A 15,797-nucleotide genomic window follows, 5' to 3' on the forward strand; every position below is an offset into this window, starting at 1 on the left:
ACACATCCTGTCAGCCTTGTTCCTTTTGAAAGATAAGGAAACTTAGAAAAGCCTTGTGATTGCTTTAGGTCATAAAACAGGACACGATATAACTGTGCCAAGATTGTGCAGAATACAGAACCATGCTCTGCACCGATTATCTGTATCTAAGAAATTATAGATGATAAATCTAAACAGGAAAATAAATAGAAACAAATTATTTTTGCTTAAAGTTCACTCAGTAGTTAACAATTACTTAATTGGTGCATTTCATGTAAGGATTATAGCATTTGGAACTAGATGTATTAAATTTTCTCTGAGTCATTTGAGAGACAAATCTATAGCTCACCATCTGTCCTTATAGGACATCTGTATCATTTTCTCTAAAGTATTAGCAAAAGATGGAAAATCTGTTTTCATTTCTGATCCTGTTTGTCAAGGTGCCCTAAATGATGTCATAAAAGCATTTCATAAGCTGATGTTACAGAATCTGACCAGATATAAATGATACAGACAGGCATATTTTCCATACTTGGACAAGCTTGAGAAATGGGCCCATAGGAATCTCATGAGGTTCAACAAGATGAAGTGCAATGTGCTGCACCTGGATCAGGGCAATCCCCTGTATCAGTACTGTCTGAGGGACAAGCAGAACAAGAGTAGCACTGCCAAGGACTCAGGGATGCTGATTGACAAGAGCCTGGACAGGATCTGGCAATGCGTACTGGCAGCCAGAAAGTCAGTTGTATCTAGGACTGCATCAAAAAGCAGTGTGGCAAGCAGGTCACACAAATTCTGCCTCTTTATTCTGCTCTTGTGAGACCCCACCTTGAGTGGGCTCTGAGGTCCCCAGCACACGAAGAACATCAACCTGTTGGAGTGAGTCCAAAGAACGACCACAAAGATAATTAGATGGATGGAGCATCTCTCTGTGCAGAAAGGCTAAGAGAATTGAAATTATTCAGCCCGGAGAAAAGAAGACTTTGGGGCAACTTAATTTTGGTCTGCCAGTACTTGAAGGGAGCTTACAAGAGAGCTGGAGAGAGATTTTACACTAGGGCATAGGGTGCGAATGGACAAGGGTGAATGGTTTCAAACTGAAAGAGAGTAGGTTTATATTAGGTATTAGGAAGAAATTCTTTACTATGAGAGTGATGAGACGCTGGAACAGGTTGCCAAGGGAAATTGTGGATGCCCCATCCCTGGAAGTATTCAAGGCCATGTTGAATGGGGCTTTGAGCAAACTGGTCTAGTGAAAGGTGTCCGTGCTCACAGCAGGGTGATTCGAACTAGATGATCCTTGAGCTCACTTTCAACACAAACCATTCTATAATCCTATGATTTAGCAGAAACAACTGGAAAAATAGCATAACCACCATGCAGTGAACAAGGGGCTTGTAACTTTGCCCATTATTAGTTAAAACCTGCACAGTATTGTGTTTATAACTGTTTTATTGTGTCACTTTTATAGCTGAGTTTTCTGACCTTGCTCATATCATGCTGTAGCAGTTGAATTATAAAATTAGTAAATACATACGATCTGCACACTGTGACTTAAAAACTAACTGTGCTGTTTCTTGCTATTTCTCTTCAGAGTTCCTTATGAGTGGGCTGGCAGCTAAATACTTGGTATTGAATAACGCAGGTAGCTTAATTCCAACAATGGCAATGTCACAGCTGCGAACACATTTCCTTGGAAGAGTGGCTGATCCTTTGGAGGTAATTGGGTCTACCCACAGTTTGCCCTCTCCTTTCTTAAAACCACTATCCAATTGACATTCAGACTTTACTTCTTTCCACAGGTGGGAATAACAGTTGAAGGACTGCAAGAGATGTTTGCTAAAGGTTACTCTCCTGACAAGGACTGGGAGAATGACTATGACTTCAAGAAAATCCTGAAAACGGTAACTTATGGAGGAACGAAAATCTCTAAGATATCACTTCCTCAAATGTTATGAAGAATTAGACTTTTTTAATCTTCTCACACAGCTCTCTGACTGGAAGGCATTCTCCAGTGACCAACCTTCTGCATCAGTCTCCTTGAAGATGTTTGGCCAAGAGTTGTTCTTTGGTGGACTTGATAAAAATACCATCCAAAATGCACTGCAGGTATCATTTTGAAAACATCACCATCCAAGAATCAAAAGCTCTAATACAGTGCTACTTTCACACATTCTCTCCCTTTTTTTTACTTTTTAATTCAAGGTTGAGGTTTTTGTCTTTAGTATTAAGGTAAATAAGGTGAAGCTTTGATCAGGATTAGTTATAATAATTGCTAGCAGAGTTTCCCCTGAGGCATAGTTAATGACATGGATCATGATATTCAAGTTCTGTTTATTTAGACATGTTGAAATCTTTCAGGCATGGTCTGGATCTGATGAAAAAATCCCTTCACTAAGGAGAATAATCAGCAGCCTTCAGAGTGGTGTAGGGAGGCAGTGGACCAAGGCTCTCCTGTCCTCTGAGATCCGTCGCATCGTGCCCACTTGCACTGGGTTTCCAACGGAGACCAGCTTTTATTACTCTTCTATCACAAAAGTGGCAGGAAATGGTAATACATCGCATTACTTAAGCAATACAAAAATGCTTGCCAGGGTTGGAGGGCATTTATAACACTTTCTTTGCTTTCTTTGTAATAGTTCAAGCCCAGATTACACCTTCTCCAAAGTCTGATTTCAGATTGACTGATTTGCTAAATGCCAACATTAGGCTGAGATCCAAAATGAGTCTAAGGTAAATATTTAGTATAAAATAAAAGATTACTATTTTCAAGTGACAGAGGCCATAAAAATTCAACAGCTGTTTGCTGCCTGAACATAATTATACCCTCATTCTACCTTTTCAGCATGGCCAAGGAGATGACCTTTGTAATGGGGATCAACACACGCACAATCCAGGCAGGGCTGGAAGCACACACCAAAATGAATGCTCATGTGCCTGTGAATGTTGTTGCCACTGTCAATGTGAAGGAAAAAAATATCAAAATTGAACTTCCACCATGTAAAGATGAGACTAACATAATTAGCATAAGGTAAGATATACTACTTAGCATCTTTCTATGTAGCAAAGCAGAATCTTCTAAATAAACCAAAATATTTGCCTAAGGATCCTGGTTTGAACTTACAGCTTGGACAACTGGCTACAATTGGTGTAGTTTATGTTTATTTTAAATGAAGTGACATGCACCGAAGCTTCACTTGAAAATATGTGTTACTTCCTGTGGTCTTCACCTGAAAATCCTCCTTAGGACTGTATCTGAGTTGTTGAGATCCATAAGCTATTTGAAACTTCAATGACATAAAATTACTACCTCAATACAAATATTTGAACTCGGGAAACTAGGTAAGCTATAAGCCAGCTGAATCCTATCAGTTAGAACAGATAACCCATCTATATTTGCATTTGTTGTCTTGAAGCACAGAGGATTTGGTGTTTCTTGTGTTTTTTATCTTGTTTCCCTGTGTCTGCCGTTTGGTTTTCTTACCTGTTAGGTCTACTTGATTTTTTATCAGTGCATGCAATTACAATCACTCTGGAAAACTGTTGTAGCCAGATGCCAAACAAATGAAAACAGATGGAAATACAAGCACAAAGAGAGAGAGGAAACAGAAAGAGTATGTCCAAGGAATCAAAGCAGTAGACCCAACTTAGAAAACCTTCACACACACAGACATGAAAAAACCTGAGAAAGACAAGCTGAAAATTCATTACAAAGAAAAAAGCATCACTGACAACAGAAGTCAGCTATTATACAATCTGCTGAAATGTTAACAAGTTTCTGCTCTAGGAATACAGCCGTAACAAAAGAGCTCAGTTGCTTGATCCAGCTGCAATTAGCATTCATGGCTGCTGGCCCAGAGACGCTCTGCTCGTCTCCTCAGTTTAGCCACCACTTAGGCTAATCATTATTCTCCCCTGCCCTCCAGTAGTCACAGACCATTTGACAAGTATTCGACATCGCATCCTCCTCCCTAAGACATTTCCTCCACTCTATCAAGTGTGACTGTAATAATGTTCTCCATGCAGAGCAGGGAGGGTCTCAGCATTTCAGAGAGCAAAAGTTAGTTGCACAGTTTCTTTGGTTTAGTTTCTTGTAGAGGCCAGGACAGTCTGCTCTCAAGGTCATCAGGAACAGCAGCACCCACTCTCACTTAGCTGTCATTGTTAGAGAGAATGAGGAGTATATTAATGAACGCAATAAGGACATTGAACTGAAACGATAATATAGAACACTGATACAGAGTTTAGAGCCTTAAGCGGATCTACAAATATTAGCAGAAGGATCCTTCCTGCAAAGCAAAATAAAAATATTTTCCTCCTTTGACTTAAGGGGGAATCAAATAAGGCACACAAAAAAAAGGGTGAAATGCTTTGCCAGAAAGCAGAAAGCAAGTCGGCATCAGAAACATGAGATTACAGCAGAGGAGTCCATGAGTTCCAGCCCAGGCCCTGCTCCAGACCCTGCAGCATTGCCATTTATAAAAAGTGAAGTAGTCACCTGGAAATAGCTCTATAATGCCAAGTATATGAGAAAGCTAATACTCACTAGCTAACTTTTAGCACCATCAATTCTCTCCAAAAAGCATTCCCATTCACTGTTACAAAACAAATGGTCAGTGGAAACCACACAGAGCAATGAAACAGCAATGAGTGCAAGTAAAGGTAAAGCAATAACTAGAGAATGTAACACTGAACCACATCACTGAGGGGGTCAAAGACCAAACAAGTAAAATTTTAAAGGTATGAAGAGAAACAAGCAGGAATGGTAGAGAGAGGATGGAGAGATATAGATATAGACACAGACTCTACATAGAGTAAGTCACAAATTTTAGTTCAACGTAGTCTTTGTCTTCCTTTTGCATAGGTCCACTAAATCACTAAATAATAAAAAACTAATTGAACCAAGGGATATTGTGACACCTTCCTTTGCTAGCTTTCAATTTCCCATTTAAAGAAATAGTTCTAGAAAGCTATTGATCTTTCATTCGTTTGTGAGCTCTGTTCAAAATACTTTAGTATTGGCACTGTTTTAATGGTCAGCAGGTTACCTTCTACAGTACCATGTCATTAAAGCTAGGCAGGATGTGATATTATTTTGCCCTTCATCTCTCATATCCAGACACAGGAAGAAAACAGTCTTCAATAGCATTAAATTCATTTATATCCTACACAACATACAGGTTATAACCTGTCACAGCAGTGGGATTTATATAAATTTTCAGAAGCCTAAGAGAAATTCAGGTAAGCAATCATAGACTCCAAAGAAAAAAAGTAATGAAAACTTTAGTGATAGAGAGATTGCATTCCCAAGACAAATCAACGCATTATGGACTCAACTCTCTCTATAGCAGAAATCAGAGCAAAATAATTAATCATACTATGGAAAGAATATATAACAAATGTTTCAATTCAATCTTATCAAAGTTAAATTTAATTAAAAATCATGGTTATTTTTAAGGCTCTTTTGACATAATTATTTAGTATACTACAGATGGCTACTTCAACATACTTTTAAACAAAATTTACAAGAGGAAGTAAAAATCAAATAAATTTCAGGGAAAATTAGAGCCCTGTGACTAAAGTGTAAATATGGAGAGCTGCCAGAGAATGCACCTTGCTAATATATTGTATATTCATAATGGCAGGCTACTGGAGTATATACATAATCTTGAATAGAGCATGTATCATATGGCTTTTTTGCTTGTTTTAACTGTAGGATAAGCAGAAATTGCTTCATATGGGCATCTTATTTATAAGATGAATTAGGAAATTACATTTTGTCCAACAGGTACATAACCTGTGTAGCAGAAAACACAGAAGACCCAGTGTACGCTTGAGCTTGTAGAGCAGCACAGTGTGTTTGGGGCAGAAGAGGGAAACAGTGGGTGCTTCAAGTCTCTGGTTTTATACCACCTTTTCACCAAGGTCAGAAGGAAGATGTGTAGGAAAGGCAAAAATTTGTGTTTCACTACAGCAGAAACAGAGCTAAAGATCTGGCTGGATGATTGTCTCCTGCTTCTCATTTATTTAGATATGATATCACCCTGTGCTTTAAAATCTGGGAAAATATTTTTTTTGTTGATCTCTTTTTTTTTTGTTTTAAACAGACATTGAGCTCTCCTGTTCCCGGGTTAGGGATGTGTGTAAGGCAACACTCCCTGAAACATCAGTGGGTCCAAAATAGCTGAATTGCTGGTCCCTTACCCCTGCAGTGAGTTTGGCTTATATTATAGCACAGCTTCTTCTGTCATCCAAAAAATGCACTAATACATATTGGAAAATCTCCTTTTTATTTTTTCTCCCTTGTGTGGGATCAGAGAGAATGGATTCTTTCATACTATAGCTTTAGGCCTTCTTTGTGACTGTTTTTTCTTGTTAAAGCACCAGAGCTGGCTCTTGTAGCCTATTTTTACTGTGCCGTGTGATTCTGCAGACATTGACATGTGTCACCTGTGATGCAGCTACATTTGTCGGTTCTCTGTGCTCAACAGGGAGGAATCGATCCTTTGCTTTCATTAGGTGGCTGGAGTAGACTATTGGCATAAAAATACTAAAAAAAAAAAAAATGGAAAAGAAACCCCAGGGCTTTCTGCTTGGAGAGCCAGCCTGCAGTTCAGTGGTCATTTGAATTATTGAATGGGATTAAAATAAAACTATGTCCTTTTTGTCTCTTTACCCAGATGAGCCATCTGAAATGCAAGTTGATTTGTATTTTCTTTTATCCTCTCCGCTTGTTAGGGAGAATATTTTATTTCAGATTCCATTCTTCAAGGTTCTCCTATCACCCAGCATGGAGCGTTGCTGTCATGTCCTTATCTAAAAAAGAGAGAGATGGAAAAGAAAACAAAGCCCACAGGTGACACACGTTTTATTGAGGTGTTCCACATGAAGAGCAATTGTGTGCTTTACAGTGCACACAGCACGGTAGGAGCCTTCAAGAGGAAGAGAGGACTATCAAATGAATACAAATTCATCTCTTAAATAGGTTAGATTAGAATTGCTCAGGCTAGTACAGTGTGGGCCATATTAAAATAGAGACCATTTTGACACCATCTTTCCATTCACTGTCACAGCAGCCTCCTCCATTGGCAGACCACAAAAGCCCAAGGGCAAACAGATCAGCTCCATACTTAAGAAAGAGCACATGGGGACTTTTGAGATGGATGTTAGCACCGATAAACAGCTAATAAGGTAGAGATTGCACAGTGTTAATAACTGAGGGAAATAGGTTTTCATCTCTCAAAAGTATTCAACATTCAAGACGTTTCTCAATTATCACAGCACTGTAACAAATTCCATATAAAATGTGGGATATGGTGGCAGGGGGTCAGGATTTTTATCCATGAGAGTTTTAGTCTCATGCTGCACCTTTTATCACTTATTCTGGATCCTGCCTAATATGCTTAGAGTTTACAACACTGGAAACAATGTACTGGACACATTTATGTATTAAGCTCTTAACCTTCCTACACATCTCTCTGTGATGTCTTGCCAAGCCATGGCCAAGATCTGAGTACCAGTGAATTTAAATCAAGCTGGAGACACTTTGATGATTTCAGACTCCCTTCTTCAATTCTGCTTTAATAAAAATTGCACAGGAAACAGCATTCAGTAGCCACCAGTACCCAGGTTGTTTTTTGAAGTTATGGCAGTATTTTCCAAAATATAATGTCAAAAGACATTAAAACTAAGTCTAATACAGTGAATTCACAGAAGATGAGTTTAAAAATTTAAAAGTGCAGAAGATCAAAATAGGAGACTCAAAAATTTAATAACGTAATCCACAGCCAGGCTCCTAAATGCACTTTTGTTCAAGGAGTTAGATTATGGAGATCTGACCAACTGCAAAGCTTTTAACCTGTACAAGTGATTCTAAAAGCCTATCTGCACTATCTGTCCCTGAGATTGGTCTGTGTCTTTATTTACTCTTGAAAACACAACTAACAGGAAGGATGCTGTAAATATCTGTAAAGCAATTTACAAGGTATGATACTTGTTGCTGAGTACATGCTACAAGACATTATTCAGGTCTTTTCCCCAGCAGTGCTTTATCAATACCAGTTTCCTCTAATGTTTATTCTGCAGGTCTAAGACAGTTGCTGTTACACGAAATATTGGGGATTTGGCTGCTAGTAAGATGACTCCAGTTCTTTTACCTGAAGCAGTGCCTGACATAATGAAGATGTCCTTCGATTCAGATTCTGCATCAGGCGAGACTGATAAGATCAGGGTAAATGATGTAGTGTCTGACTATTCTTTTTGGGGCTTTTAATCAGTAGGAGACCATTTCTTTTCTCCATAGGAAAGGGTGCAATTCATCTCTGACCAATATAGCTTCACTTAAAATAAGTCAAGTTCAATCTAATAACACAAATAGCCCTACAGTAACATTATTTTAAAATCTGGAGTGTAATATATCAGACTTGCAACACTTTTTCTAAGGCAAAAGCATTTTCTTTGGTAATTAATTTTACACTGCCATCTACAGGATAGGCCCACAATCTTTAAAATACTTTGCAACCATTATGCCAGCATCCCGTTCCTGGGGCAGTCACAAATGTTCCACAAGATGCTCCATTGGTCAACCTGTAGAGACAAATTTAATGCTTTATAAGTATCCTGATTCAAGGATGGATTGGAGTTTGTGTGTCAAGTCTGATGACTTCCTAAGCCAGGTTTCCGTAAAAGCTAGTGAAGGCTTTGTAAGATGGGCAGCATTGTGAAGGCATCGCTGTGACAATTCATTCAGTGAAAGACTGACAGAGGTGAGGAATACACTGTCCTGTTCTGGTTTCATTGTCGTCATGCAACTCTGAAAGGTTTTCAGATAAAATAAGAGATGAACAGAGGATGAGTACAGCACTTTCATATGGAGTCAATAGACAAACATGCTGTCAGTGAGAGTAGTTTCCAATATCCTGGAACAAGCTACATTCTTTGCTTGGGACCTCTGTGCTCCCCTTCCTGAAAACTCAGGGCTCCACAGTTATTCTTAAATGAACGGCAACTGGAAAATGGCATTAAGTGGAGCAGTTCCCAGTATCATTAGAAATTCCAGGTTTTTGGTGGGGTTCATGCAAGTCTAGAATCTAGTGAGACATGATAAACTGAGTAAAAAAATTAATTGCCAACCTGAATTACATGTGAAATGAAAGCTTATGATTAGGTGTCTTTAGGTATTTGCTTCATTGCTTCATGAAATCATAGTTTTCATTTCATGGATTTGATTCCAATTTTAATTAATTTTAATTTGTTCTTCAGCAAGCATTGCTTAGCACATGTTAATTACATAGTTTTTAGTGAAAATTTCTAATATATTATATATTTTGACCATCTAGTTGATATAATACAACATTTATGTGAGACCTCAACTGAGTCAGAATTTTCATGGACAAAGTTGAAAGTTCTCTTGTCTGACCCAATCAAATATGAAAGGAAAAAATTCCAGTCAGTCTAGAACACACTCATTTTTATCAAGAACCTGTTAACACTGTCTAATACACCAGGAAAACATAATTAAATATTTAGAACTAATTTGTAATATCATTTTCCATTTCTATAGCCTGAAGCTCTTTTTACAGTAGATAATCTAATCAACCCCTTCAGATGATAATTTTGTCCAATTTAAAACAAGTTGTCCTATGTCACAGCCTTGCTATCTTTAGTAAACCGGTTAATTCCTCCTAAAAAGTACATGTAACTGTTACCAAAATAGGATGCATAACATGCAAGTGTTCCTCTTACTGTTGTCCAATTTAACTTGATATGTATGCTATCTAATAGGACAGACAGTCCGCAGAGGATGCTTCATCGAGAAATCTCTTTTCTTTTGGACACTCTTCTTCCCAAAAAGAACCATTTGTTCAATCCGTGTGTTCCAATGCAAGTACATTTGGGGTTCAAGTGTGCATTGAGAGGAAAAGCATACATGCAGCATTTATCAAAAACATGCCTCTTTATTACCTAGTTGGAGAGCACGCCCTGAGAGTGAGCTTCAAGCCAGGTAAATACAACTGTGCACAAAACAGAAAATAGTGTGTGGGTGGGTGTGTATATACACATATTTGTATATGTACATATATGGTTTTTTGCATCTTAAGTACCACTAAAACTACCATTAGAAATACCAGGCCTGAAAGTGCTGGCAAGGGACTATGCTCACAGCAGGAATGCATTTCTCCTCCACTCGCCTTAGCAGCGATTTCCCAGCTCTCCCAGCAATGCCACTCAGCATGGCCAGCATCAAGCCGAGAGGATCTATGCCTGCAGAGTGTGTCTGATGCATCCTGAATCATTGGATTTGGGATGTAAGCATGAAGCAATTGGACATGGGCAACAGATCTGATGCAGCGTCCTGTAGCTACATTCTAAAAACCCAGACTATTAAAGCGACTTATGGATTAACCCTGCCAGGATCTAGTCCTTAATGTCTTAATCCACGATCATAAGAAATAAAAGCACAGCAGGCCACTGAATCTAGATCTCCTAAATATCAAACTGTGGCCTAACCACTGGGCCGTTCTTTACAATTCAAGAGTTGATCCTCAACTCCTCTCTGATGCTTAATTTGCTAACCCATAGTGTTATCTCGTTAAGCAATCCAATTCACTTGGCTTAAGTCTGTTGATCACTCTGCTTATTGACTTGAAAAGAAGCCAATATCATATTTTAAAATTTGGTTGCCAGTACATGCTTTAGCTGTTAGAGAAAATTTTCAGCAAAATTATTCTATACTAATAATAATCATTAAGCATTTCTATTTGAGAAAAAATGGCTAATTAAATTATAGCCAAATCAGCTTATTCTCTCATTGGGTTGCTAATACTAACAGTAATACTAATTGTCATGCAATTTCAGTTTACACAGAGGCACCTATTGAAAAAATACAAGTCACAATTCAAGCAGGGGACCAAGCTCCTACAAAAATGATACGGCTAGTAAAATTTGAAGATCCAGAGGCACAATCATCTTCCAGAAAAGAAGCAATTAAAAGACTGAAGAAAATCCTTGATGACACTGATGACCAGGTACTGCTGTAAAGTCCACTTCTAAGTTTGTGAGAAATACTACAAAAAGCTTAGTTATTTACATTTCTTTTACTACGTTTAGACAGTATGCAAAAACTTGAAAACTAAAGACAGGTTCTTTTGGGTACACAAGTCTTTTTGCAGGTCTTTTGTTTGCACTCATCTCTTCTGCAGGTGAAGGACATTAGAAAGAGCATGTTGGTTTTGTATGCTTTTCTGAAAATCTCTTGTAAGACATTAAATAGCTGTTGTGTGCCCAAAAGGTAGTCTATTCCTTCCAGCTACTGCAACTCCAGCAAAACAGTCTGAGACCCACCTACACAACCTGCCATGAGATAGTAGGACAGTCATTACTGACACCAGTTACATGTTACTGTGTGGTCAACGACTCCTGAATATATTCATTATCACAAAAGTGTTTTGAGTATTGTCCTGCTTATGTGTGGTTTTAACATATTATTATGAATTTGTCTTTGAATTATTTTCTTGTGTGGTAGAGATACTATCAGACATACATCTTGTCTTCTAAGGCAGCAGAGATTCAGAGGTCTCTGAATCTGATTTTACTCACAGCATTTTGCAGGAACACAGAAAAATAACTTTATTTTTCCAATGTTACCATTGACTAGGGGACAAGAAAACACATAAGCTCATCGTCCAGTGCCAGCAGCACCAGTGGAAGCACCGAGAGTACAACGAGCAGCCCCTCCAGCAGCAACTCTGATGAGAGAGCATCACAGGGAAGGACCCAGATAAATATGAAAATAAGACAGTCCAAAGTCAAAGAAAAGAAATTCTACCCCTTTGGGGAAAGCAGCAGCAGCAGTGGTAGCAGCAGCAAAAGCAGTAGTAGCAGCAGCAGTGGCAGTAGTAGTGATAGTAAAAGCAGTAGTAGCAGTAGCAAAAACAGTAGTAGTAGCAGTAGCAAAGACAGCAGTAGTAGCAGTAGCAAAGACAGCAGTAGTAGCAGTAGCAAAGACAGCAGTAGTAGCAGTAGCAAAGACAGCAGTAGTAGTAGCAAGAGCAGTAGTAGCAGTAGCAAACACAGCAGTAGTAGCAAGAGCAGTAGTAGCAGTCGCAAGAGCAGTAGTAGCAGTAGCAAAAGCAGTAGTAGTAGCAGTAGCAAAAGCAGTAGTAGTAGTAGCAGTAGCAACAGCAAAAGCAGTAGTAGTAGTAGTAGCAGTAGCAAGAATAGCAGCAGCCAGGGCAGTAGTAGCAGCAAAAGCAGGAGTAATAGCAGTGAGGATAGCAGAAGCAGTAGTAGCAGCAGCAGAGGCAGCACAGGTAGCAGCAGCAGTAGCAAAGCATCTGGTATAAAGCATAAGGCTAAGAAGCAGTCCAAGACCACATCATTTCCACGTGCCAGCACTGCTGAAGGAGATAGAAGTGTTCATGAGCAGAAGCACAAAACACAGAGTAGCAGCAGTAGCAGCAGAAGCACCAGCAGTGGCATCAGCAGCAGTGAAAGCTCTGCTGCTTCCCATCGTCAGAGCAAACATGACAAACGGGCTGAGACGAAACATGTCAAGTCCCAAATTAACAGTCTCAGTAGTTACGACATTTCTACAGAACGGGTAAAATTTCTATTACTTTAACTCTGCTAGGAGGTGATCTTGACTGAGCTGTAGGTAATAACTTCTTTTGGAATTTTGTAGGAATTACACCTTCCAAAAGTATATCGTCTCCGCTTCAGATCTGCTCACATTCATTGGGTAGGTCCCTAATTCAAGTGCATATTGCCATGGCAGTTACAGTTGATATGATCAAGCATATTGCTGAAGAACTTTGTTTGGACCATTTAACCTGACCATTCCATACTGTTCAATAGCAATACTGATGATGGCCAAAATAAGCACATCTAATATAAAAACACTACAAGCATTTGTTGTTGCAGCCCTTGCAGTCCTCCAAATTCAGTCAGAACACCTTTGCAGTAGATGATGTACAATGCAGCCAAAGCTAGATTAGACAGACCATGGGGGAGTTACAAAACTGTAGGATTTTTCAATGGCAATAGTTATGTCCACAGTTTTTGGCAGTCATGGGCAAAATCATTAAGTATGTGGATTTTTTTCAGAAACCAGATTCAGTATGCATTATGGCACAAAGGTATTTTTAGTATATATTAGAAGAGTGATAAATTAGTGCCTTCGTAGATATTACCTGTACAGTATTATGTATCCTGCTTGTGAAAGAGGAAAATTATTTATAGTGTTTTTCATTAAATTGTATTTTTTCCCCTGGATAGGGATACATTTGACCACTTATTAAATGTCACTTTTCATTTTCTCTAGCATTAGATCGAACAATGTGATGCTGCCATTTGCAATCACTGTCTGTGCAGCCTTCCTTTCAGCAGAGAGGCCCAGGTGAACCTGAGGCACATTCTTACTCAGCATATTTCATGTCTGATAATAAAAATAACACTCCAGATATGTCTAAGTCTGTTACTTATAAATGGAGGCTGATATCTCTGATTTTGGTATTTCCACTGTAAAACTAGAGGTCATATCATAGATTTTTAACCTATTTTTAATTGATAGCATCCAGATCATAAGGTATCAAGCAGTTCATCATCATCTTCCTCTGAGTCGGGAAGCGGCCACAGAAACAGCAGCAGCAGTGACAGCAACAGCAGGAGCAGGAGCAGTCACCTGAGCAGCAGCAGCAGCAGCAGCAGCAGCAGCAGCCACCACCATGGGAAAAAATCTGCCCACAGCTCAAGGAGGAGCAAAAGAGTCAGCATTCACCACCACAGCCACAGCTCCAGCCTGACACGTGAGGTACAACTGCATGCGGTACCCATGAGCATCCAGGCTCAGCTGGCTGCTGAGCTGGAGCTGTAGATGTGGTGCCACTAACCAGCTGAGGGGGGTTAGGCTCAGGAGGAACATTATAAGTCAAGTCTGGAAATTGAAAATCAACATCCATTGAGATATTTTTCCCTCCATGATTTTTTTTTCCAAATTTTCTTGTGGTCAGGCTTCTGTTTGCTGGTTTCTTTCGTTTATTATTCTTCATTTCTGAAGGTCTTTGAAGTATGTAAAATTTGAAAATTATAAATGGTGAAGGGAAGGGAGTTGTAATCTAAAGAGGAAAGAATTTTCCTTTTCCTATGGAAGCTCAGAAAGAAAAATCATTTGCATTAAGTTAAAAATGAGGAGGAAATAAGTAAGTCTGCCTAATTATTTTTAGATGTCGACCAGAGGTCATCAGTGCATGCATTGTATAACTAAAATTAGACTTTCCATGGGCATTGCTGATTGGTAAATGTGAAAACACATGAAGCACAGATCATCTTTATTATGCACTTAGTATTCTATAATTGTACTACATAAAGGTATCTACATAATAATAGAACAAATAGCTCTGCAAATGCAGGCAATGTCTAGGGCAATTCTGCTACCAAGAAGGATTTAAAAATATTTCAGTGGCTTGAAGAAACTGTAGTATAGTACAATAAGTTGTGAATGTGTATAATGCTCTGAAGATCTTTAGTATGTGTTGCAAGTAGCTATCTGAAATACTAGAATAATGAACAAAATCTTATTATGTGCGTAAAGATAGCTTGGAAGAGTCTTCGATCCCTCATCAAAACAATCACATCTTTGAAAATTTTGGGGGTAATTGAATAATCAAATTTTCAACCAAATTTATCCTTGACTATTGGGGATATAGAAATATGTACTGCAAACTCAATTGATGAAGGACAAGGGCTGCTTCTTGCTATCAGCACACATAACCTGGACTGTAAGCTCTCCAGTGAATGCACAGAAATACTTAAGTACAGATGGTTGGGGGTTGTTTTTCAGCGCAACTTCCTGGGAGACATAATTCCACCTGGCATTACAATTGTGGCACAGGCAGTAAGGAGTGACAACAAAAATCAAGGTTATCAAGCTACAGCATATGTTCGTTCTGATGCTGCCAAAGTTGATGTGCAACTAGTTGTGGTTCAGCTGGCTGAAACCAATTGGAAAGCATGTGCTGATGCTGTGATACTACCTCTGAAAGCACAGGTAAGTACACAGGCAGCTTTGCCCAGAGAGACATGTACAAAGCCCAGAGTAAGCGCAGAGAACACGCTGATTAGAAGAAACAAACAGGAAAGGTACACTTATTTTGAAATGCTTCACAAAGTTATTGAAGAAAATTTTCCTATCTTTCACCATTCTTTCAAGTTTATAATAATAGTAATAATAACAACAACAATAACAATAATAATAATATCAGACACTGCAAAATAAGGCAAAAATATTGGTTTTCAAGATATGAAAACATGACCAGCAGACACATAAACATGTTTGAAAAATTGACCATTTCATTACTATCTATTTATTATTTGCCCTACTAAGAGTTTTCTTGTCTGGGAATCTACTTGTTTTTCTCCATATTATTCATTTCAGAATACTCATAATGCAAATGTATTTCTAAATTTGTATTTCTTTGGATTTATGTGAAAAGATGGAACAAGCAAAGTTGGCTAATGGGTTGATGCCTGAGAGAGCATCATAAATGAAGGAACAGGTCTTTTTTTTTCATTTCCCTATGCTGTGCTTCCCAAGCACCTTTTAAAGTAAGTTATCTTTGCGTAAAAATTTACAAATCTCCACTTTCTGGAGCTGCAATTAACAAATTCAGCATGATATCCACTATTGAAAAAAGTGAGGGGGGGTCATATCAGGAGGTCTTGGGGAAGGCTAATAGAAATTACAGTGTAGTCATCTTTTAGAAAAAAAATACATATTGTTTATGAAGTTGCAAAGTCCAAGGAAATCTCTGAATGTTTCA

The 15,797-nt window shown here is 38.6% G+C and overlaps 1 protein-coding gene and 1 long non-coding RNA gene across 2 annotated transcripts in view; one reads left to right on the top strand and one right to left on the bottom strand.

The window, feature by feature from the left end:
• LOC139676108 (vitellogenin-1-like) overlaps positions 1 to 15,797 on the top strand; it is a 43,096-nt gene that overhangs the window by 18,070 nt on the left and 9,229 nt on the right. The window contains exons 14-28 of the mRNA XM_071564664.1: positions 1,574 to 1,698; positions 1,782 to 1,883; positions 1,969 to 2,088; positions 2,341 to 2,530; positions 2,619 to 2,712; positions 2,825 to 3,010; positions 8,065 to 8,209; positions 9,763 to 9,982; positions 10,837 to 11,006; positions 11,636 to 12,140; positions 12,291 to 12,580; positions 12,662 to 12,718; positions 13,550 to 13,596; positions 13,645 to 13,789; positions 14,819 to 15,025. Of these exons, the coding sequence (XP_071420765.1) occupies positions 1,574 to 1,698; positions 1,782 to 1,883; positions 1,969 to 2,088; positions 2,341 to 2,530; positions 2,619 to 2,712; positions 2,825 to 3,010; positions 8,065 to 8,209; positions 9,763 to 9,982; positions 10,837 to 11,006; positions 11,636 to 12,140; positions 12,291 to 12,580; positions 12,662 to 12,718; positions 13,550 to 13,596; positions 13,645 to 13,789; positions 14,819 to 15,025 (2,603 nt within the window). The remainder of the gene's footprint in view (positions 1 to 1,573; positions 1,699 to 1,781; positions 1,884 to 1,968; positions 2,089 to 2,340; positions 2,531 to 2,618; positions 2,713 to 2,824; positions 3,011 to 8,064; positions 8,210 to 9,762; positions 9,983 to 10,836; positions 11,007 to 11,635; positions 12,141 to 12,290; positions 12,581 to 12,661; positions 12,719 to 13,549; positions 13,597 to 13,644; positions 13,790 to 14,818; positions 15,026 to 15,797) is intronic.
• LOC139676110 (uncharacterized) overlaps positions 8,553 to 15,797 on the bottom strand; it is a 40,071-nt gene continuing 32,826 nt past the window's right edge. Inside the window, exon 6 of the long non-coding RNA XR_011698591.1 lies at positions 8,553 to 8,565. This is a non-coding gene — a long non-coding RNA (uncharacterized lncRNA). The remainder of the gene's footprint in view (positions 8,566 to 15,797) is intronic.

Source organism: Pithys albifrons, chromosome 10 (assembly GCF_047495875.1).
Source record: "Pithys albifrons albifrons isolate INPA30051 chromosome 10, PitAlb_v1, whole genome shotgun sequence".
In the NCBI taxonomy this organism is placed as follows: domain Eukaryota; kingdom Metazoa; phylum Chordata; class Aves; order Passeriformes; family Thamnophilidae; genus Pithys; species Pithys albifrons.